Source organism: Calonectris borealis, chromosome 20 (genome assembly GCF_964195595.1).
Source record: "Calonectris borealis chromosome 20, bCalBor7.hap1.2, whole genome shotgun sequence".
Classification (NCBI taxonomy): domain Eukaryota; kingdom Metazoa; phylum Chordata; class Aves; order Procellariiformes; family Procellariidae; genus Calonectris; species Calonectris borealis.
This window is the reverse complement of record NC_134331.1, coordinates 10,678,516-10,703,870: the sequence shown is the minus strand read 5'-3', so window position 1 is coordinate 10,703,870 and position 25,355 is coordinate 10,678,516. Positions and strand designations below refer to the sequence as shown.

Genomic DNA, 25,355 nt, shown 5'->3' with positions numbered 1-25,355 from the left:
TCTGAGAGATATTTTTAAAGACATCTCTTTGATAAAAATACCTCAGGTAGGAGGGAGAACTCTCAGCACACTCTCACCTTCTCCAGCGTGATGGGGTTACGCCCTTTACTTTATATAGATCAAGAAAATAGGGAATTTGTAATTCATTAGATAATGGAGGGTTGCTGAATAATGCTGTATAGACTCGTGTTAAATGAGGAGTCTTTTAAAAAGACAATGTTACAAAGCCATGTCTGAAGCCTCTGTGGCACAGCCTCTCCCAGAACCTGCTACTACCAGCCGTGCTCCTCACAAAATGTCATTAGTGGGGGAAAAAATAATGATTGCTGCCTGTTTACTCAGTACTCCGGGCAATTAATTTCCCAACCTCAGTCCATGTACTCTGGCAGGTCACGGTGAAGTACATAGATAGGCTTTGCCCATCTACAGCGCGGGCAAACGGACCCTAACTGGGGAACTCGGAGTCTTAACTCGCTCCTGCAGCTTCCTGCAGAAGGCACAGGCCATTTCCCATCGCTGTTACAGCAGCTGGCTCTCTTGCCACAAATCTCTTTTTTTTTTTTTTGTTTCCCCTTCTCTTTTGGATTGCAAAAGCTGCTCTGCTACGTTGGATTTATTAAACGCACATGACAGATAACTGCTGCTCTCTGTCTTATTTGCAGACACCCCTCTGCAGTCCCTGGGTGCTGCTGTTGGCAGCGCTGCGCACGTACACCCACAAAGCAACGGCGTTAAGTTTTTTAACGGTTATGTTGATGACGGTGCTGGTAGCATGGTTGCTTCAAAAATGCTGATGCTTCTCTGAAAAAAAAGAGTCATCTTAGCGGTGAACTGCCGAATTGCTAAACGCTGATGCAACTTTTTCCCTTGTAAAATTTTAAACATAATCTTCTTTTTTTGGGGGAAAGCTAAACGAAAGTTCATTGGGAAAAGAATATTTAATGCTGCCCGAGAAGGTTCTTGATTGCGGTTGATCCTGAACTGGTAATGAATGTGCGCTATCAGGGCCTGGGGATTTGGCGTATGAATTTCCCAGGGTCTAATCATCTCATAAGGCTGCTGAGTGTGACTCCTTCCCCAGTAATCTACTTAACTCAGTAATTTACCCCTTCTTTTGCCTTGCCAGGAGAATGAATCTCACAGGTTGTTTGCATGACAAGTAGCTCGGGATTGTCTGAATCTTTGAAGAAGATGCTGGGAGTTAATTGTGGCAGCTTGAGTTAATGGTTTCCCATGTTCACTGGCAGGCTGGGTGAGGAGCAGAGCTGGAGAATGGTTTTTATGGGGAGTACTATTCTAGGCTGCACCATGTGTTTTGATAGCTAAAATGCAAAAAAAAAAAAAAAAAAAAAAGTGTTTTGCCTTCCAAAGGATGTTTTTCTCCACCAAAGCTAATGTCAGGGGAAAATTATGTTTGGTAGTTCTAGGATTATTGGATTTGCAGATAGAAACTGCTGTGCTAATGGCAGCTACTGACTGATGACCAAAGCAGCTAACTGGGAGATGTTTATTGGCAGCTGATCATACTAAAAATCTCCCCTCAAAGCCATTAAAACCACAGTGGACAACGTTTAAATAAATAAAAAAAAGTTGCTAGCAAGCAAAAACTAATCACTGCATCCACATCTTCATTTTAAAAGAAACTAAGGATGCTCCATCAGAAGTGTTGACTTTTAAATTTTATTAGGACCCCCTCACACCAAACCTTCATTGTGCTAAAAATAAAAGGATAAGCATCCCTCCATCTCTGTTTTTAATTTGCCTCCTCCTAAAGCCAAACGTTGTGAATAAAACTCCTGCTTCGAGATAGGCTCCATGATATGTGGTCAGCTTGTGCTAGCTTGCACCCAGAACAGAGGAGACAGACAGAGACTGCGCTGGGAGCAAAGGGATGGGAAGCTCTGTACTGGTTTTATTTAAATTACTGTCATGTTCTGTGCCTTGCTTGAAATCAAATACTGCCAAGCATCTTACTGCAGTCCCCGTGGTTTGCACCTAATGTGCATTACATTAACCATTCGCAGATGACCTTATTTCTGCTACGATGCTGTGTGTGCAGTCTGAAACTTTTGGAGTGATTGAGGCAGGATTTGATGAAACCTTAGGAAAAAAAAAACTTCTCTTAGCATTATTTTAGAGTTGTTCATGCATGGCTCTACCTGGTAACACTATGCAGGAGTCGCAGTGTGGGTTTTCCCCTTGTTGATTGAGAGGTGAGAGCATCTCAGAGAGCTTCAGGTGCATGCAGAGCAGCGAGCACTTTTACATCAGCGTCTGTCTCCTCAAGCCACACTCTAGTCTCCAGCTCAGGGCTGCCACAAAGGTCAGTGTAGACGTTGCAGTTCAGCCCCCTCTTCTTAACATCGAGCTAGCTTGGTTTTTCTGGTTTCCACCCTATTTTTGATTTGTTGCTTCTGTTCTTGTGCTGGAGAATTCATAGACCCCCCAGTTGAACTCAGACCTCGGTTGGAGTAGCCTCACTTCTGGTCGCTGTCCTCGGGCTCCTTAGAAGTAGCCGTGGACCACAGGTGGAAAGTCCCTCTTGTTCTCCAGCTGAAGGTGGTCTGATCCTCTACACGGATTTCACAGGTCTTCGGGTCTTTGCCTCCAATTCCCACCGGGAATGACTGCATCCCTGTGGAGTCCATCTGACCACAGATGGAGGCTGCCTAGGCTGCAGGGTCAGCCGCTGCCTATCTGTTTGCAGGATCAGGGCCTGGAGAGCAAGGGACCTCTCCCTGATGTCCTATGCCTGGGTAAGTCAAGGTTTTGTTAGCATAGCACCAAGGCGATTTGTGTTTTTCATGGGGAAGGATAAACATGAAAAATAATTTATCTAATCTTTGTATAAGCTGGATGAAAATAAGAATGAAATACGTGTTGCAATTGTAAAAGTGCATTGAAAGGCCTATTTGTTTTCTGACTCAGAAAGATGTAGTTGGCTTAAAAGTGTAATTTTAGAAGAATTGTACCGCTTGGTTTGAGTTAATGTTTTGCAGACAGCAGAGTCCTCAGAACAATGTAAAATCTAGGGGATAAATGGGGATCTTCCCTATCATCTATTCAAAGCCGGAGACCACGTGTACTCGGTCTGAACCTTTCATACCTAACATTTTCTTCTGCACTGCCGAGACCGCTTTTCGTTGCTTTTAGGCCCGTCTCTAGATCTAAGATAAGAAGATGGGGACTGCCCGCACTTGAAGCGAGCAGAACTTTCCTGCGGGACTGGCTGATCCGAGGCACCAGTGAAGCCAGGACGCACGGGAGCAGGGCAGGGTCTAGCGGTCAGCTCAAGCAAACTCCATCTCCTTCGTACTCCCGTGAAGCCTTGAAGCAGGGACCTTGTGAAGCCCAGGCGCGGATCTGGATTTCAGCACTGCCGCCGAATTGCCGAAGGACACCCAGATACTCTTTTGCTCTTTATAGCCCATCTACTGTTGGACACGTTTCTCTTTCCCGTGTCTGGTATTGTGGAGGGGTGCATGTTGCCGGAGTGGGGAACACGGGATGCTTTGCAAAACATCGCTTTTATTCTGTCAACCAAGTGACTGCGACTTTCTTAATTGTGGATTCTTTTAGTTAATTAGAAATGTTTGGAAACGCCTCGCACCTCAGCAGGGTTCAGTTCTGCGGGGTGCCAAGTGCTTTGTTCTTCATCCAGCAAAGCACTTAAGCATGTCTTTAAGAACACTTTAGAGGCTGAAATAAGCTCATTGATTTCAGGGCACTGAAGGCTTGAGCCAATACCAAATTTCTTCCAATGATCTCGACTCAAATAGTAACATCCAGGAAAGTGTTTCTTGAATGTTAATGCTACCTTAAATAGCAATATCTCAGACTTCGCAACTTGAACTGGTCAGAGAAATGTAACAAAGACTGAAACAGCATGTTTGGGGGGGAGTTTCTTCTGGGGCATAGAGGAAAATTCATGGTTAAAGGTGATTTTTCCCCTCTGCCCCCCTTTTTTTTCCTTCCAGTTTTGTAGTAGCAGAGGTTAGCTTTAACTATGGTCATCTTCAGCGAGCTTTTAATAAATTAAGAGAAAACTGAAACAGTTTGGAAAAGTATAGAATAAGCAAATACTCCAGGGAGACTTTTAGTGGCAACATGATTAATAAGGGACACTCCTGGTAATACTATCAAAACAGAGCTATTGCAAAAGCATATGGAGCGTCCCTCTTCCGAGGCGGGAGCAGGATTCAGACAAATGATCCAGGGCGATTTATATGCCTTTTTGCAATGTGGGTTTTTTCTCCCCCTAGAAGTGTGAGGGGAATAAGCTCTGTATATCTAACCGTGGGATTAGACGTAAGGAAAAAAAATTATTTAGTAAATCAGGCAACTTCTTTTTGCTCCCAAGTATTTTTATCCTTGTTGATTGTTTGATAACAGGCTATGTTCCTTAAACAGACCTTTTTTTTTTTTCTTCTTAATTTTATATATTTCTTTTTTTTTCCTCTGTGTCAACCCCCGCACGTATCTCGTAATAACCTTAAGGAGCTGAAAAAAGGAAACATTCTCCAACAGGAGAATATGATGCAAAATATATGAAGATGGGTTTCTGCAACATCCTGCCTTCTGTATGTTCTCCCAGTGCTCTGCTGGTTTTGCTGCCTTTCTCCCTTACGAACAAAAGCCTCCACTGGCACGTGAGTATGTGGAGAGGTTGCTTCCAGCTATAACACATACTGCGTTCGCTCCCCTGGGTGCAGCCCGCTCAGCCCTGCATTACTCATGTCACCCAAGCCAGTTTTTCCCCCTGCACTTTGTTCTGCGAGCAATTATTTCTTTATTTCCTTTGAAGACGTTTACTCTGCAGCTGTTGTGGCAGCTTGTAGCTGTCATGTGGGAAGGCAGAAGAAGAGAACTGGAGTTAAGAGCTTATAAACTTCTCAAGTTTTAGGAAGGTACTGAGATGAAATGATATTGTGGTTTTTCCTCCTCCTTTTTCTCTCTCTCTCTCTTTTTTTTTTTTTTTAAATACACAATGAGAGAGGACCTCTTGTACTGCACTTGCATAAATTATACAGGTTTGGCTCTGCTCAAGTCAGAAGTTAAAAAATAAAATAAAATAGCCATCCTGACACATGAGACAATGCAGTCTTCCAAAACCAAAATAGTTTTGTGTAGTACACCAGCATATAGGAGTCAAAGATCTGTGTGTGTGGGCTTTAAGAGATGCTTTGCCTTCTTTTTTTGGAGAAGAAACTTCTGTTAACATCTAAATGATTTCAAGAATTCAGCAATGATTGAATTCCCTACTTCATCGGCATGAAACTTTCGCATTGCTACTGACCTATGTTATTTTATCAGCCTCCTGCTCTTCAGACGCCATTTACCAAAAACTTTTAAAAGTGATTATGCAAGTCAAACCTATTTTCTTATCACAGTTCTGTATTTATTGGCTCAGTTGTTTGCAAGGGATTGTTTCACACCCCCCCGGTGTTTCCCTTGGCATTTTTAGAAGGTTCTTATAGTTGTTAGCAGCTGTAAATGGTATCAATAAGAAGTATTTGGTTGCTGGTTTCTGCAGTTTTCTATGCTGATTAAGTTGGATTGCCAAAGGTTGAGCAAGTTTCTAAAAGAAGGAGTGTTCTTTGAATTGTGAAAACACTATTCTCAACGAAAAAACAGCTATATCTGTGTCAAGAATTTTACGTGCAGGCTGATACAATTCTGCAGAAACCAGGGTGAAACACTTGTCTAAATTGGGATTGACTTGAAAATCAATGAAGCCCCATCTAAGAATCTTCTTAAATGTTAAAAGAGCCAATCTGAAAGATGTCAAGGTTTTTCTTCCTTTTTCTCAGCGTTGTATTTGAGATGATAAGCACTTGCCAGCTTTAGCATTACCTCTTTGGGTTGTCCACGCTGTGCTGTTCTTCCTGAAGTAGTCTTAGTGGGTTAGTGAATAACTTTCCCAGAGTAGCACAGCGTATTTGTGAAAATGAGCAGATCTTCTGGTGTGGTTTCATCTGGGGAGAATCCAGTGTGTGTGCTTCCTGAACAGTGGTGCATCCTTAAAGGTTTTCAAGACTCAGGTTGTCAAAAACCCAGAGCAACATGGTCTGAGTCTGGTCTTAGAATCAAAGAATATCTCAAGTTGGAAAGGACCCATAAGAATCATCGAGTCCAGCTCCCTAACTTGACCCTGCTTGGAGCAGTGGGTTGCACTAGAACCTGCCGTGGTCCCTTTCCACCTGATAGTTTTATGATTTATGACTCCAGTTGTCCTCTCTTCAGAGTCAGAAGAGCATAGCCTTGCTGCGGTCACCAGATCTTGCTGTTGGAGTACTAGATTCACCCAGATCAAATTCATGGAACGAGTCAAGCAAAAATAAGTGCAATTTCTTTATGCAGATCTTCCTGTTTGAGACCCGCTGCAGGTGGGGAAGGGCTCAGTGAAGCGTGATGGATTTATCCAAGGAAGAGAAGCTGATGCTAAGCAAAGATTGTTGCTAACTGTATCCCGTGGAGCAGAGAGCTTACCATTGGTGTGACAGCAGTAGGCAGGTAATGAGACTATCCAGCCACAAGCATGATCAAAAACTAGTTTGCCAACAGACAAAGTTAAGTTCACTTCCCTCTGGGCATTCAAAGTAGAAAAATAAGGATCTCCCACCTTTCTTAGGCTTGTGTTCAAGTGAAAGCTACAGCTTGTATTTCACCCAATACATGGGGCATCAGCCTGTGGCTGCTGAGCTGCGTGTAGTTTCTGGAGTGACTTGAGGGTAATTGCTGTAACAGAGTTATGATGTGACAAGCAGATTTGTTCAGTGAGGTCGGATTTCCCAGCAGACTCCCTTAATGTGGAAAGAAGTAATCGTGCCGGGCTGACACTGCTGGCTTGGCTCGGGAGCCACTTGGTCACCTTGCCCAGCCAAACCTCCTAACGGACAGATCGATACTCGGGAAACCCTTCTCATCGTCCACCGCCGGACTGTATTTGGAGCCTGTGTTGGGGCTCTGAATCATGTCCCTTCTGGCTCTTGCCCACGTGAAGATGTTGATGTTTAAGGCTGAGGAGGGCTGGTTGCATCCTGCGCTTAGCTGGTCTTAGTTCTTGAACGTGATTGCGCAACCACTTTTACTGGAGAAGCTCCTCAACTCAGCCAAGAACGTTAATGATAAAATTGTGGTTTATGCGGTAGCCTCCTTATTGTGTACCTGAAATTGTCTCTTTGAGCTATTCTCCAAGGTCTGTAGCAGATGGAGAGAGACATAATGAGCAAAGCAGTTGGGGAACGGTTCAGACTTTTAAGTCAATATAGAATGGAAAAACAAAAGGAGTATTAGATGCGTGCAACCAGTTCAGACATAGTATGTAATTAATCTTCATCTGTGGCTTTTAAAATCAGCAAGAGCCAGAGTATCCTAGATTTGAAACCCGTGTTTGTTCAGATGTAATGGATGTGTAGACAATTTTTTCTGAACTTCACCCCACCGAGCATCGTCTTCCAGGTAGGTTTACGCCAAGTGAATTGGCTGGAGCAGCGCTGCATGGCGCGGCTCTAACCATCGCAACGGCCCTGTTTTACAGGGTCATCCCAGTAGTTTCACGTTTAAAGTTGCCAGTCGTTTAATTCCTGACTGTTTTGTACCCATTTTTAATTTTTAAAAAGAAGAAAAAAAAATCCATGCTGCTTTTGAGCTGGAGTTTCTCATACTTAAGTCTGTGTAAAGATGATTTATGGTGCTAGTAGGGGCTCCACTGGAAATGCAAGATCTATTATGAAGTGGATTGAACAGCCCATGCTGAAATGTTTATTGCCGTCTTCAAAATAGAATACATCAGGGTTGATGGTGCCTGTCCAGGAAAGAGAGAGAGTGGAGTGGAGTGGGGCTAGTGGGGTATTTTTAGTATTCCAATAAAAGACAAGGCTTTTAAAGGAAATCACTTATTGCCATTTTGCAATCAAGAATGCAGGAGTGTTCCAGGGACTGCGAGAAATATGCTTCAAGAATGTCGGAGCCATAAGGAACTAATCATTAAATATTCTCTCGTTTCCACCCCCGTTTCTTGCTCTGAGGAAGCCATTTAGAAGCTTCGCAATTTGTATGTAAATCTCAACCCTCCTGACTACGCGGTCAAGTATCCAAGTGACTTAGGAGCCAGCATCCCATTTTCAAAAGTTCTTAAAATTCCTGTGCAAGCAGGGCACTTTTTTAAATAGAAGACACATGGACCAGACTTCAAGAACACTTAATCTGACCTTAAATGACTTGGTATGAACACTATATGATTTTTTTTTTTTCTGCTATAACTTTTTCTCCTTGATCAATGTCTTGCTAGTGAAGTTCCTCTTGAGGGTTCAGATAGACCAGTAAAACTGTAGTTTTGTTACTGCAGCTTACTGCACTCGTTTGACTGAGATGTGGTTATTTTACTTCATTTTTTTTCATGCGTAACTCTAGTTGTTGATGCTTTAAACATTTCGGAAGCGTTCTGGCACTGTAATATATCCATCTAACTAGGGAGTGAGTAATCCCAGCATTTGTTCGAGTGAAAAACAAAGGAAGAGGCAAAAGATAATACTTTCTCAAGTGATTTAAGAGCCTAATGGGACAATTTACTGATGCATCTAAGCAGAGCTAGTGGTTACCTGCTCCCTCTCCCCATGTTCCCATCTTTTCCCTTGTACTGGCACTGGTGTCCTGGTGAGGCAGTTCAGGGAGCTATAATGGTAGAAAACTGACCCTACCAAAAACAAAGACCAGGGCGTCGGGCTGATGGCAGATGGACGCGGGCAGATGTCCCCTTCTGCGCCAGGCCAGCAGAGCCGTCCTTTCATTTTATTATTTTTTTTTCCCCATTTGTTTTTAGTGGAGAAAGTAGTGGAGGAACAACAGTCCCCTGCTGAGATCATCTGTCATGTCTTCTGCCTTTTCCCTGCTTGCTGCAGGTAGCGGCTCCGGGGTAAGCTGCTGCCTGGCAGACCCTTTCTTTCAGGAAAACCATTTTGAGTTCGCCAGCTGGGCTGCAGCTTCTGCATCCCTCGCTACGGTAGGGGCTGGTGGGTGAAGCTGAGCTGGAGAAGGTGCATGGATGTATGTGTGTGAGGAGGAACACCAGCCATCGGGGCACTGCAGGAGGCAGCGAACGCCCCATTTCTGGGATTTAACTCACCTTCGCCCCAGGTGCCTCTCCTTGCCGCCCGTGCTGCGTCTGGCTGGTAAATCTCTCAAGTTTCTAATGCAGTGAGAAGTCTCTTTAGTGACCTGTGCTGCTGAAGGACCACCTGATGGTAGGTGACCTTTGGATTTTCTAAGATCGTTGCCTCCTTGAAAGGAAAGCTTCACCTGGCTCTCCTTCACACCCTTAAGCTCCCGGCTGTTCTCTCCATCACGGTTCATGAAGCTATGGTCCATGCTGAACGCTTCTTCTGTTCTTCATTGCTCATCTCCCTCAATGGCATGGGGAGGATAACTTCTGGTAAGCCTAGAGATGGGGATGTCCCATTTAAATCTGTGCTTTCTTACCCTTTCCTCCTGATTTTTGCTGAGCTTATGCCAGAACAAAAGGGTTCGTTCAGGTAACACATGGCTCGGTTGGGCTCACTTGGGTGAACCTCATCTGAAAGACAGGGATTTGTAGAACTTCTGTGATCCTGTTTGGGCTTGTTTTGTTTCCTTTCTTCTGGGAAAGCTTTAGTGCACATTGAGGTTTTTGAAACTTTCACAAGTCCCGTTCCAAGTTGTAACACAGTTGTTCAGAAATGCAGCACATTGCTTGACTGATCTTGTTTCTTGGCGTCGCTTATGTATGGGAAAGGATGCTAGAGAGTTTGGAGAAGGGAAAATTGGAAAGTGTGTGTGCTTATTTAATTAAAAAAAAAAAAAGGAAGAAAAATAAGCCACATGCAAAAAAATCCAGTAACCATGTCTGCCGATGACCTTTGGGGTTGGAAATAGTTTGATAATAGCAATGTGGGGACAAGCAAGGAAAGTCTGTGAAGTCACTCTAGCAAGAACAAAAGGAAAAAACATGAGAATATTTCCAGTTTCTGGCTTGCTGGGAGCTGGGTCATCTCCTGCACAACTCTGGACCTCTGCGCCTGGTGCTGCCCCAGCACGCCCCTCAGAAAAGGGCATCAGACAGAGATGAGTAGAGGTTGCCAGGTTCGACTCAAAGTAAAATAGACGGTATGTGGGAAAACACCAAAAGAGACTCTCGGGGAGACTTAAGGTCTTAAATTGTCAGCTTTGGCTGGGCAAGGTCCTGCACGGATCTACCCCAAAAGACAGCTTGTCCTCCGGAGGGGCTTTGTTTTAGCCTGCCTTTAGTATTGTTGACGAAGTTGGAGAGAAATTGCTGCAGAGTTAATATTGCTTGTTAAATACATCTGATTTTTTCTTCGGTATAACAGTGAGTAGAAAGGGTCCAGTTAATGTTGCAGTTTTTTGGGTAGGAAGTATCTTGGGTAAGCTGTTGCCTCTTACATCTGTTCTTTGTGCAATGACGAGTCCAGTAAATGATTTTATTATCAAGCATTTTTGCAGAAAGGTATTATTCAGGTATGTGTATAAATTGCTTTCAAGCTCTTTGGTTCAGTAATTCTGTCTCAGGGGTACACCGAACCGTTTCTCCTAGGCTGTCCTCTGTGAACTACCTTCTGCTATTTAAAGTAGATACAAATTTAGCTCAAAGCGTTCCCTTTCCCGCAGACTTCTCTGAAAGTTAAAGCTTGTGACAGCTTAGTTCTTGGTATGCTCTCGACTTGTCTTCAAACAAATGTCTTGCCTGTCCCTGAGCTTCATTTCTGGTGGCTCAGAAGGTAAAATGTACTTATATTTCTTAATTTCCTTAGCAAACCTTCCTGTCTTTCAACTGCCCTTCTTCTGGTCTGGTTCTCAGGTCAATGCAAGAGGTTAATGAATTGTGCAAACTTACAGATGTGCACTCAAATGTGTGTTTATGCAGCATCTTAAACTGTTGGATCGAAAGCTTCCAACCGCTGCCAAAGGTAGGCGATTACCTTCGCACAGACCAGCTGAGCATCGGAGATGTTGAAACGGGAGCAGCGGTTGAAGGCTGCGCCCAAATTCATTTGGGCTATTCCTCTGACCGTTGCGGTTCATGTGAGGTTGGGTTTATACAGGTATATCGCTTTTTGAAAAAAAGATGGGATTTCTTTGCAATCGTGCTTGGAAGTAGTTCAATATACTATCTGGCGTGCATTTATAATTTGAAAAATAGATTAAAAAAGAAGCAATTTGAAGTATAACAATAATGGATTAAGAGAAACACTTATCTCACTTCCTTTCGGAGGGCTGCGCATGTGGTTTGGGACCCAAACGCTCGGGATTATTTGATCGCTGAAGCAATAAACGTTTTGGATGTAAACTCACTCCGTGCTGCTTCTGGGACTGAATCTGACGTTTATTTTTCCGATAGCGGTGGTTTTCATCTTGCTGTTATTTAGCCACTCTTTGCTTGCCAACAGGTCTTGCTGTCAGTAATGTAAGGTATTTTCATGCCTTGATGAAAGGCTTGTATTAACAACAAACTCGTCTGTGTGCCTGAGAGGGAAGCGTAGCTCCAACCCAACGTGACAAAAAAAACACAAAAATGCCATTTTTTAATATGTGAAATAATGTTGACTGAGGAGTTAATGTGTATAAACAAAGTCTATACCTTTGACTCAGATAACTCGTTTCTTCAGCTTAATCTAGCGTTGCATGAAGAGCTCCAAATGTGGAATAACTCATAAAATAAGAGTTTTTTCATCTTACGTAGGAATGACCTAGGTTTTTCTTTCTTCCAAATAAGGAATTAATAATGCAATAGTTGTTGTTTCCAAAGAGCTCAGCTTTTTTGAGAACTATCTTTTTTTTTTTTCCTCCTCTAGACCCAATGAAACACATGGGCGTTTGGAGCCTTTAATAACTGTTCGCAGAGCCTGTTCTTGATTTCTTTGAGAATTGCCAATGATTTTGATGTCAGAGTTGAGAGGTACAATTGTAGTGTTGAATTTCTCAAGTCAGACCAGTTGAAAAGGAAGGTCAAAAGCAATAACGTCCAGGTTCCTCTGGGCGGGCGGGGGCGTAGGATAATGTGCGATCCCAGCGTTTTACACGGACGTATCACCCAAGAAAAAGCTTGGCTGTCACAAAACTAATAAAGAACAAGCCTCCAGAGAGATGGTTTCAATGATGCAGGTGTAGGAATTGGGGAGTGTATTTACATACAAGCCAGCTTAATAGCGTGGGATTTATGCTAAAGTGGTTCTTAATGCAATACAAATTGAATACCCCGTCTCGCTCGAAACGAGGAAAATGTTAGAAGGAAAGATTTTTTTATAGCTTTTGGGGGAGAAAGTGTTTGGCTTTTTTAGGGAACGTAAAGGACAGCAAGATGGATTTCTTCGGGTGCTTGCCATGTTAAACTAGTGCTTTAGGTATGTGCGTCGGATTTGGAGCCAGCCTTCCAAGTTGGTTCTCTGTTGCCTTGAAAATCAAGGTTTTGAACTGATTTGGGCAGGGTTTCTGCCATATATCTGGCAACACGGACTTAAAATTACCCTACTGAAGAAGCAGATAAAGTTTGTTTTGTTTTGTTTTGAAACTGTGACATTAAAAAGAAGTCCGTAAAGAAAGCAGCTATGACTCTACAGCCTCTTGTTGAAACTCCCATCTTTTCCCTGCTTCTCTCCTACCCTATAAAACAACTACTATGTGTTTATAAGTTAGCGCTCCGTGTCACTTATAAAAGACGACTTATTCATAAACTTCTGGATAGACAGTTCTGTGGGAATATAACTTTCTTGGCATAAAACAAGCCGCTTTTTCCAGATAATGTAATGCTGTACCAGGCTCTTTAAAGTCATAGCATGCTATTTATTATTATTTTATAATCTATAAAAGACACCAATGCTGAGCCTTCAGCGTTATTGAGAATGACACTACACCCACATCAGCAGAAAAGGTAAGGAAAACCCCAAACAAACTCCCATTCCCAGAAATAGTCGCCAGCAAGGTGCTGAGGGATGCTCAGGGCTTGTTGCAGGGCTGCTTTCCCCGTGCCTCCTCTCTGCAGACAGCAAGCGCGGGGGGAGATCACAAATAGGCATGTCTCATTTTTTGGGTGGGATTTGCCAGCTGCAAGTTAGAAGTTCTTGAAACAGAGTTGGATGTAACATCTCAGCTTTTGAAGTCAGGGCAGATGATTTGGACACACACACGCTTTAGAAATTTTTTTTTTTAATGGGCTAAGCTCAGTATTTACTCCACCATCCAGAAACCAGCAAGCAGCCAACGCGTGGTTGTGTTTGCTTTCTGAATACGCTCAATGTTCGGAAAGAGCACTGAGCCCACAAAACCATACAGCTCACCCAAAGGACAGCTGCTTCCCAAATCTCCAGGTTTCCCGCTGATGCGGATTCGGGGATGACAGATGGGGATCACATTGGTCAAGTCCGTGTCCAAAAGACTGTTGCTGCTCCCTGGTTGGGAGGGATGGCCCTGCTGCCAGAGCAGTCTGCTTCGAACCTGAAAGAGAAACCGTAGCTATGCACCCCCATGAAAAGGAGACATCAGCCCTTAGCATATGCTCGTATTTAGTTATCCTATTTATAAGGACCATCCAATACTCTCTGCACTAATTATAGCAGCGAGGACTGGAAGAGATTTCCTTGCTCATTGAGTCCAGACCTCAGCTATCACAGACAAATTCTCTCTGCACTTGCTTTCATAAACCCTCCTAGTAAACCTTGAAAGCATTTAGGATGTTCTCCCCAGCGACTGGGTATTTCCAGTGGCAGCCCAAGCTGGGCTGATGCTCAGAGAGACAGCAGCGGGTGAATATCCTGATGGGGATATCTTGTGTCCATTACTGACAGGCTTGGGGTTAAACAAAGAGTAGAGTGGACCTGGTGTTCAACTGGAAGATGCCTCCAGGGCAGAAGGACAGATCAGCATTGCCACTGGGGACCTTTAATGTGACCTGCGAAGCCCTGGGTGCATCAGCCGCTACCTGCTCCTTTCACATCCCTCCCTTCAGCTGGATGGGGGTGCCGGGGTGAGCGTAGGCATCGCTCTTGAATTTTGGGGTTGTGGCTGGAGCATATTGGTGAAGACCTACCTGCTGCGCTAGCCTGGGATGCTGGGCAGCCGTATGAAGCAACGTCAAGTGCTTGCTCCTTGTGTGTAGGAGTGCCTGGCTGCCAGCGGGCTGAAAGAGAAGAGCTGAAGCGCTGCTGACGTTACTTGCACCGTTGAACAGAGGTATCCTCAGTCGCTGGAATATACCTTGCCAGTGTGCATTTATAAAAATGAAACCAGTATCTTGTGACTGGATGCCACGGAGGAAGGTGCAACTGTCTCTTCTGCAGGGGCTGCCCCGTCTGAAGTTGTAACGCGAGACACCTTGTAGAAACCTGCGTGCTCTAATTGATAACACATTAAATCTCAATGGCCAGCGCTCCGTGGCTACAGAGCAATTTTAATGGTAAATCAATAGTCTGATAGAAGCAGACCAGAAATCTTTTGACAGTTATTCAAGAGGGACTTGTCAAAACACGATGTATTTATGACCAAGTTCCTGCCTGCCTGTTCAAAGGCACTTGAACCCTTGCCAGATCCTAAACACACTCAGATTCCCAGGAGTTATATTCAGCACAATAAGTGGATATTTCACAGTAAATATTGCCTTGTCAGAAAGCTGGCATAAGCACCCAGTTGACAAGCAACAATTGCCTGCTTTGTATGGGTGCTGCGAGGGCTGGTCTCTCCATCAGCGGCAGTGCTTGTGAGCAGAAATTTCTGCCGGGCTCCAGCCGTCGTTAGCATTAGGAATTAAAAATGCTTTAAAGAAAACTGCAGATCGTTGAGTCTCAGCTGCCTCCATCTGAACAGTCAGCAGAAGGAATTGGAAAGTCTCGATGATTAATCACAAACACAAAAGCCGGCTGCTGGCTGACGGTAGGTATCCGCTCTTCTCCGAGGAAACCAATTCATCAGCGTTATTTGTGATTCATAACAATTATTGGAGGCAAATAGGCTTATTTATTACATGGCACCCTGCGCTTGCATAGAGTTACAAACGAGAAATGTTAATTATTCTCTGTCCTCTCGCAGCTCTGCAGCACGTCCAGGATTTCGGTAGCGCGATGTAGGCTGTAACATGCGTCCAGCACCTGTAGCGAGAAGAGAGGGATGCTCTCGAGGGCAGGGATGTGCTCTGTCCCGGGTTTGCACGGTGCCCAGCGTGGTGCAGCTCCAAGCCACGTCTGGGGTCTCTGCGACGGGAAAACAGCAAAGGTTGGGATGAAGAGAGGGAAATTAAATTATTTATTTGACGTGTTGTCTGTGTGACTGGTGTTTGTCATCACCGAGGATGGCAGTGCACCAGAGAGCATGGGCTTTAAGTGTGCTCTTATTTCTAACGAGAACTTACACCCTCGAGTTACACAGTCCTGACCGGGCAGGGGTAGTTACTATCTGGCTGCACAGACACGAGGGGCTGCAGTCCTCAGCCATCACCTGCATTCACACAGATCATTAACCCCCTGGAAACTGAGGTGCTGGAAAGTCATCTTCTCGATGCCCAAACCCCTTCAGACAGAGGCAGACCCAGGGAACGTATTTGCATTTCCATGTGAACCCCAGCTGGGAAGTTGTTCATGTAGGAGTAAATCAGGTACAGTGGGAAGGGCGTCCATGAGGAACCCCAACCCAGTGACCCTCCAAACTGATAAATCCTGGGGAGAAGGAATAGATTTGGGTCTCCCTGGCTGCCCCAGGTGACCCCAGGGAGATGGGGTATGGTGTGAACCCCAGATCCTCCGGTCTCACGGCTGGACAGATAGCAGGTGAGACAGACTAAAGAGTGATCTTAACCTAGAGATAAATTACATATATTGTAACCTTTTCTTTCCATCTTATACCTGAAAATTTGATCTTAACTTTTGTTTGGAAAAGGCTTTGCTAGGTTTGGAGCATCGAACCCCCCGGCTGCCCGGGGGGTCGCGATCGGGGTGACGAGCAGAGGCGCAGCTGATCTCAGCAGTAGGATTAAAACCCGGCAAAGCAGCCTGAGTGCCGGAGCTCCCAGGAACGGCGGGGACACCCTGCGTCCTGCCGGCACGCTGTGCCCTGAAACTCGGCGTAAGCTGAGAACACGCCCTCATGCATTTCTGCACTGATCTCCGAGCTGAGACAGCAGCACCGTCTCAAACGCTTTAGCAGATGGAGCTTCAAGAGCCTTGCACTTTCTCCAACCTGCCTCAATTAATTGCTCTGTAATGGCACATAGACTTCTGCTTGCACTTCCCACCTTTCCCCAAGAAATGCATTTCAAATTTGTATTCCTGTCACTGTTTTCTTTTGCGCAGGAATCTTTTATTTTTAATTCTCTGACTCCTGTTTACTTTGTTAGTGGCTTTGATTCCCGAACTTCTCTTTGAGGAGTTCTTGTCGAGGGGAATATTTATATTTCACAGGACTTGAGCAAAAAAAGGCAAAGCCGGCAGGGAATCTAGAACGCATAATTGCTGTCAGATCCTAGCCGCAGTTTTTGTTAGGAAAGCATGTTGTACTCTGTGAAACACCCAGGTTTAAAAGCTTTAGATCTTCTAATCTGCTGTTCTGTAGTATAGGGGGGGAAAAATGTGCATAACATCTGGTCTCTATCATGCAAGAGGTACTTTGAAATTTGTGTGCTATTGCCAATTTATATTGTCCTATTCTTTTTCTGCATATCGCACGGATCAGATAAGCCTTTAATACTGGCGGATTGCTGATTTATATTGCACTGACACGTGCCATCTCTGCTTCTCCGTCTCTCACATGGGGAGTACATACTTGACCACTGCTTTTGGAAACAGAAAAGTGGCTCCAGGTTTTTAATACCAGTCTCTTTCCAGGAATAAAATGAAGTTTATTTAATTTTGCTGTCCCGCTCTTGTTGCCCTGAACGTCCTCTTAAGTTTCCTCTTCCTTCTGCTATTGCCCATTAGCCATACTTTATTAGTCCCCCACCTTCCCCTGTTCCTGCTGTGTAATAATTCTGGGTTTATGTGCAGTTTTTCTTGGGAGTTGTCAAAGAATAATTACGCCCCATTAACTCCACTTTGTATCATTACTAATTCACACCTATAGAGTATTTTCCAAGCAACTGATCTCGGTTGTCTCTTAATTGCTGAAGTCCATAAAATCTATTACACTGAAACTGTGCTAAGGATTTGCACCCTCTAAAAGTTTTCCCTCCAGTGCAAAACATAACAGAGAATCTGAATGTGGCAGCTTTATCAGATCTTATTTCTTCTCCGTTTAAGCAAATTATTTGCTTCTGGCTCTGCTGAAGACTACAAAACGTATATTAAGACGTAAAAAGCGAGAGACTAGAGGAACAGTAAAAGTATAGATCATGTTCCCAATGGATTAATCGAAGTTGTGTTGCTGGGTGATGTTGAGCGGTCGGCTGAGGATGAAAACTGAACGATATCCCTCTCTCACGCATTCCGGTGGGTCGGAGCAAGCAGCCTGCCTATGGTCCGAGATCCGGCTGTGTCAAATGTGCTTGGACTTGCATTGATAGATGCTGACCCAGGATGAGGATGTGGAGCTAGGCTGGGTGCTGCAGGACCCCAGCGGCAGGAGCATCCTCTGGGATGCTTCCCGAAGGACTTCACCTGCGAGGGAGCTGGTGCTGGTGAGCGATGGTGGGAGAAACCCGGTTTCCCGGGTGCCCCCAGCATGGATCCCGGGTGCCCCCGGCATGGACCCCGGCTGCCCGCGCCCGCCGGGGCTGGGTGCAAGCACGGCGGTCGTCAGCTGAAAAGGCAGCGCTGTGCAGCACGGTCCCGGTGGCTTCTGGAGTCAGAGCCAAACCCAAGCCCTTGCCAGTGGTGCAAGGAGAGCGACAGGGACAGACAGGTGCATTTTTGCTATTTTATTCCGTTTAATGTGATTAATAAGCAGTTTCATCCAGGTTCAGCGTGGAGCTTAGTGTGCTCTAAAAAAATCATCCCAAAACCATCCTACCCCAAAGGATGCCGTAAGTATACAGTGTTTAGCTAAAGCACTTGTCCCTGCCTAGCCAAAGGGCTTGTCCCCACACCCCGCCTCGGTGCCAAGTCCTGCCGCAATCCTTGGGCATCCCAGGTGGAGCGTTCGGAGCTGCTGCCGTCTCTGTTTGCAGTCAGCTGTTTCTGGAAGGAAAAGAAAGGCTCAATATCTGAGACCTGCTTGAGCCAGTGCGGTGAAGCGCTGCTCAAGCTCACTTCAGATAACAAATGGTTTCAACTGAGCATAAAAGAAAAAAAATACTGTTGGTGGCAAGTCTTATTTCCCTGGAAAAAAATCCTGGACCCCTGGCAGAGAAACAGTTTCTGCACAGAAAACATGACACTATTTACAAAAAGCAATGTCTAATATCCTTTTCCAGCTTGGAAAGGGGAGTTTATTTTAATACATCCTTTTTTAATTGCCATGAGCTGGACTTGTAAATATTGTAAGTGGTTGAGTAATAGTCATCTGTGAGCGGACCAAATGAAGGGACATTTTTTCCGCTCTTGGAGCCCTAACATATTCCCACAGCTCTGACAGGGGGATAGCACGGAGCTGATACTAAACCGAAACAAAAGCCTCCTAATTAAAAGATCGTTTAACCCCACAGGGCGCCTGTGTGCGTGATGCCAGTGCCCGAAGCGTGCAGGGGTCCAGCCGGCCGTGTGAGGAGTTCACGTGTTGGGGCTGCTTAGGGAGGTGATGGGGTGGACCACAGGGATCCAGTCCCTTTTCAGTAAAACATTTCTTTCTTTCCTCTAAGAAAGAGGAGAGAAAGGGAAGAGTTCTCCCTAAGAAAGGGGAAACTAAGGAGAATTAGTTTTCTCTAGCAGGCGTCTGACAGCCGTGTTGTCTTACTGCTATCGTTTGGTTGAGAGAGAAAATCTGCTTTGCTGGTTTTCTGGATCAGTCTTCAAAATGATCCATAACTTATATTTTTTTAACACCATCCTTCTGCAGAGCAGCATGGTGTGCCCGAACTAAAAAATAGTTGTAAAGTTTTGTATGATTGTGTTAGTCATTAATTTCTGCGTATCGACCGGTACGGTTTTGGGGCAGGCTGGAGCCCGCGTGCTGCGCGGTTGGGCAGAGCGCTGTTGGACTCTGGTTAAGCTTCATTTTCCCAAGTCAGGTGCATACCCGAAAGCCCTGCTTTTGCTCTGCAAATAGTTTTATCTGAAAGCAGGAGTAGTTTGTATTGGAAGCAATTTCCTGATGCAATTTGGATTTCCTTCTGAATAATCCTTTGCCCCAGTGGGATGGTACAGAGGGATTCTAGAAAAGCTTAACTGGCCTTGCCACGAGTTAAACATATCCCTTAATCTTTGCAAGGCAGATGTTTAAGTAGGAAGATATCCTGCAGGCACTGTTAAAAAGAAATTAATTTGAAAGGTCAGGAAGAGAAAGAACTGCTCTACCAACGTGGGGTTTGAGTCCACGTCGCTGTTCAGGACATCGGCGTGCAGGGGATCTGGTGAGGGGCTTGCACGGGGGAAAATCAGTCTCAGCTGGGAGGAGGAGCAGGGCTCAGAGGAAGAATATAATTGCAAAAGACCGATTGTTAAAGATGAAGGCAGCAACCTTAATGTCGTTTCATCTTTTCCAGGAATGCTGGTGGTGATTGTGTTGCTGCTGATTGCGATTGCTGTGGTCGCTGTCTGGCCGACGCAGTAATGCGGATATGGGGCCCGTCGGAGCCGCTGCTGCTCGACAGCTGAGCGCGGAGGACTCCGGAGAAGAGACCGACTTTGTGCATAGACCTTCTGTGTTTTAAATAAACTCGACAGTATGAGAATGAAGCTGTGTCCAACAGACATCCGTTCTTCCTTCGGTGCACAGCTGAAGAGCGCTGCGTGATTTGGAGGGTTTGAACTTGAAAAGGACTCTCTTCCCACCTTCATTTGGCATTCGGGAGGCTGCAGCTGGCTGTACGATAGATGCACTTCTCGGTGCGTCTGCGTCTGAGCACGTGCTGGTGTCGGGGTGCTGCCGCTTCTGGTGAGTCGTCCCGAGGGCTTTAAAATACTAAAATAAAGGTGTGGTTTGGGAGTGCCGCGGTGGCACTCCTCTGCTTTCTGATACCGTCCTTCGGAATGAAAATTCTTACTTGTTTCAAGGAATAAATCTTTTTGGGGAATGACTGCATCTGGATTCTCGCAGGATGGGAAGTGAGAGCACGCGGAGCCCTGCGGGGAGGCGCAGGACCCCCGTGAGCTGCACAGAAACGCTGGCGAGTGAGTCAGTCCTCGGCCCTTGGGGGAGAGTTATCGGTGTCGATCTCCACAGATAGAAATGTAAACACCAGGTCTTGGACCAGGTCCGTAAGAGTGGAAAGCCGTGCCCAACGCGTGCCCGTGAGGGAGGCGTGCCCGCCACGTGCGCTGCCGTGCTCTGCCAGGCTGACCGCAGGAGATGCGCTGGCATTAATGTACTAATCTCGGCGATTGAGGTCTGCCTCTTTCTTTTATAACTTTTCACACACTGTTAAAACTGAGAGGAAGGATTACCTATTTAAAAAGTAATGAAAAAGAAGTATTGAATGTTCTCTTCTGGCCAAGAACATCATTATTTTGTTATACGTGCCAGTTTGATTTCAGAATTGATAGAGCAAGCAATAAACATTGAATAAAAGCCGATCCATTTATATACAACTTATCTGCCTGGGTTTTTATTGTTTCCTACCATCTCGTGTTCCGCTTGAATGATTCTCCAACGCTTCCATTTCCTGAGAGCTGATTTGGAGAAGGAAAAAAGCAATTCCTGTCAGACTTCATGTGTGTCATGACATACATTTCCTGGCGGATCCGTAACACTTGCCAGCCCTGGGCTGGTCCTCACCTGCGGTGGTGGATATCTCCTTCCGCAGCTCTCAACAGGCTCTTGGCGCTTGTTTCCCTCTCCCTGCTCTCCACCCCCCCAGCTGGGCTGGTGGCACATCTAGCAGGTCTAGCGCTGATCTGGGAGGTGGGAAACCAGGGTGTCCTGGTGCTGCATCCCCTCTTGAGTGACACGAAGCCATTTTGCTCTTCTGGGCTCAGTTTCCCCATCTATCAGTTGGGTCTTGGGCACTGGCCCCTTCGTTAAGTACTTGGAAATCTGCAGATCGGAGTGCAAACTTGTTCTTCTTGCAGCACACGGGTGTTGGCTGGAGCTGAGGCTTTGACCCAGTCGCTCCAAGATCTGAGGTGGGAACGACAGAGCTGGCTATGACGGGAGAAAATGGGGTTTTGCAGGAAGCAGAGGCAGGGAACTGTTGAGTACCCCATGATCCACACCTCTCATTGATGGATACGAACCGTTCCCTGGACCTGAAGAGCACCATGGCCCTGTCTGCGTGCTCCTGGGAAGGGCAGAGGGTAGGTGGAGAAGGAGCTTGGTGGAGAAAAAGCCCAGTAGATACAGCTGTGCCTCGTGGCGCAGGGCACTGGGCTTCAAACGGGGCTCTGTGCTGGTGCCCAACCCATCTTCTGACGCTCAGCACCGAAGGTCGGAGCTGGAGGGGAGACCAGCTCCCAGCTCCTCTGGAGGGATTCGAAATCTGGGGGCAAGGCGGACTGTGCTCTGCTGGCTTCAGCATCCTCATCTGGTGTTTGCAGTCAAAGGTGTCAGATGCAGGCTTGGACTTGGGGGTGGGTAACTAGATACCACGTCCTGCCTGTGAAGCAAATTAAACGATGCCCATGGCCGGGAGGGAGCAGAGTCTTCCACGCATCTCCATGTGCTTTGCTAGAGAAAATCCTTCCTGAAGCCTTTAAAAGTCCAGTCCAGGTTGTGCCTGCTTGCTTGCTTTTCCTTGGAGAGATGCTTCATCTTACAACCTTCAAAGGAGGGGAGGGGAAAAAAAAAATAGTTCTACGTTCTCGTGGTTTTCAAAAGGACACAACAGGTTTTTGATTAGTTTATTGCTTGATCTCAGATTAGAAACGGAGCTTTAAGCAAGGCTGCTCCAGCTGGAAACAAAATAACGGGCAGCTTTGGAGACGCGTTCAAAACTTGTGCGTTCCTGCAGTTCGTGTGTGGAGGGACCAACACTGGAAACTCTCCTGGAGCTGCTTCTGAGCAGCAGCCTGTGCCCGAGCCCTGCAGCGGGATTTCGCTCAGGGCTCTGGTGCAGCCTCCTGGATGTGCGGTGACAGTGGGAGAATAACACGTGGTTTATTGAGATGAGACTACGGACCTGGGTTTCTAATTAAAACTGTCGTTTACGGAGGGAATTAAGGTTTTATTTGAATTCCCAGGACGCAGAGGATGGATGCATAATTCATCCTGATCAATGTGTCGTGCTGACTTTGTTCTGATAGAGGCTTTACAAAGATGTTTTCTGACCTGTTGGGTCCTCAAACACATTTTTTCTGTTAGTGCCTGGGGAAGGTAGAAACGCGAGGCTTTGCTCTGCTGAAATGTCTAACAAAGGGGTTCTCAGACTTGCCCTTTAGGTAACATTTAATGTGTCGCGTGGGTGAGGAGTTTTATTAAAAAGAGGTGGATTTGGCAGCGTTCTGCTGTGTGTGGAAAGCTTTTCTGTCTCCCTGCCCCACCAAAGAAAAAGGAAGGTTCAAATACCAGAGCCGCTGGTTGTTGGCTCTGAGCAAGCGGGGCTGGAGAGCCCAGCTCGCCGGGGTCCGGCGCGGTTTCACCGCGCTGCCGGCCGCTCTGATGTCCGGGCACGGGGCAAAGGGTGCTCAAGCTGCACCGTGGGGCTGCTGGAGTCACGCACCTGCGGTGGCTTCTCCAAGCAGAGGTTTTCCTCATTTCGCTGGTGCCCGCCTGGAGAGACATCCCGGGCTTCGCCTTCCCTTGCATCTCCTTCATTTCTCTCAAATGAGGACGTGCTCGGGAGTCTTTAGCTGTTTCCAGTTGTTACTTCATCAAAAATACAAGCCCTGAGGGAAGATCTGGTACGCGTTAGAGGTGCTTACAAGTCTAAGTGCCCTTGATAAGAAGTCCCTAGCTCCTACATGAGGATAAAGATGATCTGGAAAGGCCGCTGGGCATTTTCACATACCCTCATTTCTGGTGTGAGCTTGGTGCTGAGCTTGGCTCGGCGGACGGCTGCTCTCCTGCGCTGCCCGCTGGGACCAGGCTGAGAGCAAACGCTCCGGGTCCAGCCCTCAGTGGGAATAGGCTCTTTTCCTGCTTTTCAGAGCCACCGTGTCTTCTTCGGACAACCGGCCGCCTGCCAGGAGGACGCGGAGCCAGAGCGCTCTGGGAAACCCATTTGCTTCTCTGCGGAGCCACAGGCGACAGCCCCGGAGCAGAGGTGGTGGCACTCGTGACCCATTTGTCTCTGCAATAAAGGTCTGAGATTTCTGACCTCCGAGATGTTGTTGAATTCATAAATTACCAGCGACGCTAAGGGCACGGGTCACACGCGCTGACCCCTCGGCACTTTGCGGGACCTTTTTGCCTGGTTTTTTCTCTCTGGAAGTGTTTTGCTGCCTCAGTTCTCCCCCGCGCCCAACTTTCTGCCTTGTCTTTCCACCTCGCCTGGTCTCGGTACCGGCTGCTTCAGCAGCGTCTGGCAGCACCGATGCCCCGTGGGAGGTGGGTGATGGAGCCCGGACCCCCTGCAGTGGATGGGCAGACAGGGACGGTGCTGGAAGCAGCCTGTGGATGGGGGCAGAAAACGGGTCTGGAGGGGTGTTGGCAGCTCCCCTGAGCCCAGGCTCTGGCTGTCCCCTGTCCCCATGCCTGTCCACCCCCTCTGTGGGGGTCCCAACGTGCTCTGTCCCACTGCGGGGCGCACAGTCTCCTCCGGCAGCAGAAGAAGGTTGAGGAGCCTGGCGGGACGTACCCCAGTCCAGAGCTCACAGCAATCCCGGAGAGCCCAGAGGTGCTGGCGGGGACCCCCCATCCCACCCGCCGTGAGCCCGCGGTGACCCTGCTGTCCCCAAGGCGCGCGGCCGCTGGCCGGGAGGGTGCTGGTGGGACACGCGGCTGGGTCTGATGGTCAAAGGGACGTTGGCAGAGACCTAGGGAGGCGGAGGGGACATGTCACCTCCCTGCCCAGGTCCCCATCCCTCGGACTTGCCAGTCCGCAGGGTGGGAGGAAGCAGAGATCTTTGGAGGTTTTTACAGTTTACAAGAGTTTATTCAACTGGTTTCTGACTTTAGTTCTACCGAGTGGGTGCTGAAGAGTTACAAGCTCCTTCGGGTTCAATTACAGCCAATCTAACGAAACAAACAACTGAGGAGGGGGGGAGAAAAAAAAAAAAAAGAAAAAAAAAAGAAACAACTTGGAAAAACAATAAGAAAATCCACAACTTTTTCACGTGTCATTAAATATATTCATATATAATAACCATAATATATTAGTATGCATTGTAAAGAAACATCGCCCAAAGCAGTATGCAATGGTCATAACTAAACAACATTTACAGTTCAAGATATTAACAGAAATAATCAAAAAAAAAAAAACAACAAACCAAACCCCAAAACAAACACAGGTTTTGTGAGGGGAGAGGAGGCGGGTGTGCGGGGAGAGGGCACGGACACGACGAAACGAACAGAAACGAGACGAAATGACTTTTGTCGGGTGCTACCGTCGAGTGATGATTGTTTTGGCATTTCAGCTGCTCTCCGAAGCCGCTCCGAAGGCACCACGGCCCCTTCCCCCGCCACCCCCTCTGTCCCCCGAGGACCTCGGTCCTGTCCCCGGGGCCATGGGTGGGCGCTTGGGTTCCTCGCTGGTTGTAATGTGGCCGGTACCCCAACAGAGCTGCACCCCCGGCCACGGAGGTTGATGTTTAGGAGGGACATCTTGTCCCTCTTTGGGTGATGGGCCAGAGGTCTCCCCCCAGGAGATGTCCTGCAGGGAAGAGCTGCATCCCCCGACACCCCAAAAACGGGGCTGCTCTGCCTTCCCCAGAGGAGGAGGGCTGCGTACCAGTTACACCAGCTGCTCCTGCAGGTCGAGGGGCACTGGGGGACCGTGGACGGAGTGGAGGGGCTTCTCTAGTCTGGTTGGAAAGCGCAAAACTCCAACAGGGATCAAGGGACAGGGTCCTGGTGGGACAGGGATGGGGACTTTGCTTCTGCGGGTCACTGCGGTGGGCTCCGACTGGTTTCACGTCTTGTGCAAACTCCGTTTCTTTCTGATTTCCCGGGTTGTGTCGCTGCCTGGAGGGGTCCGGCCATGGGACGGGGTGGGCAGCATTTCTTCTGCAGCCTCCCGACCTGGTGGGATCAGGGAAGGGGCCAGGGCTTGTCCCTGGCAGGGTTTGGGGGGTGCCAAGGCTGTGCTGGCGAGGACGGGTGCGCTTGCCAACCTTGGAAAATGGGAGTGAGCGTTGGGTGTCCAGGAGTGCTCGGTGGGCAGTTCCCGAGTCCCCACGTCCCCTGGCCTTGCC

The 25,355-nt window shown here is 47.0% G+C and overlaps 1 protein-coding gene across 9 annotated transcripts in view; it reads left to right on the top strand.

Moving 5' to 3' along the window:
* STX8 (syntaxin 8) overlaps positions 1–20,524 on the top strand; it is a 106,402-nt gene extending 85,878 nt beyond the window's left edge. For 5 of the 9 annotated variants that reach the window (XR_012676690.1, XR_012676688.1, XR_012676687.1 and 2 more), the window contains one exon: positions 19,613–20,524. Coding sequence is in view for 5 of the 9 variants with exons in the window: in XM_075169790.1 (XP_075025891.1) it covers positions 19,613–19,680 (68 nt within the window). In the remaining 4 variants the exon portion in view is untranslated. Of the gene's footprint in view, positions 1–662; positions 821–3,153; positions 3,192–15,075; positions 17,651–18,616; positions 18,649–19,612 lie in introns of those variants that run through there. The other 4 variants (XR_012676689.1, XM_075169792.1, XM_075169791.1 and 1 more) reach the window with 4 other exon arrangements.
* The last annotated feature ends 4,831 nt before the right edge of the window (positions 20,525–25,355 follow it).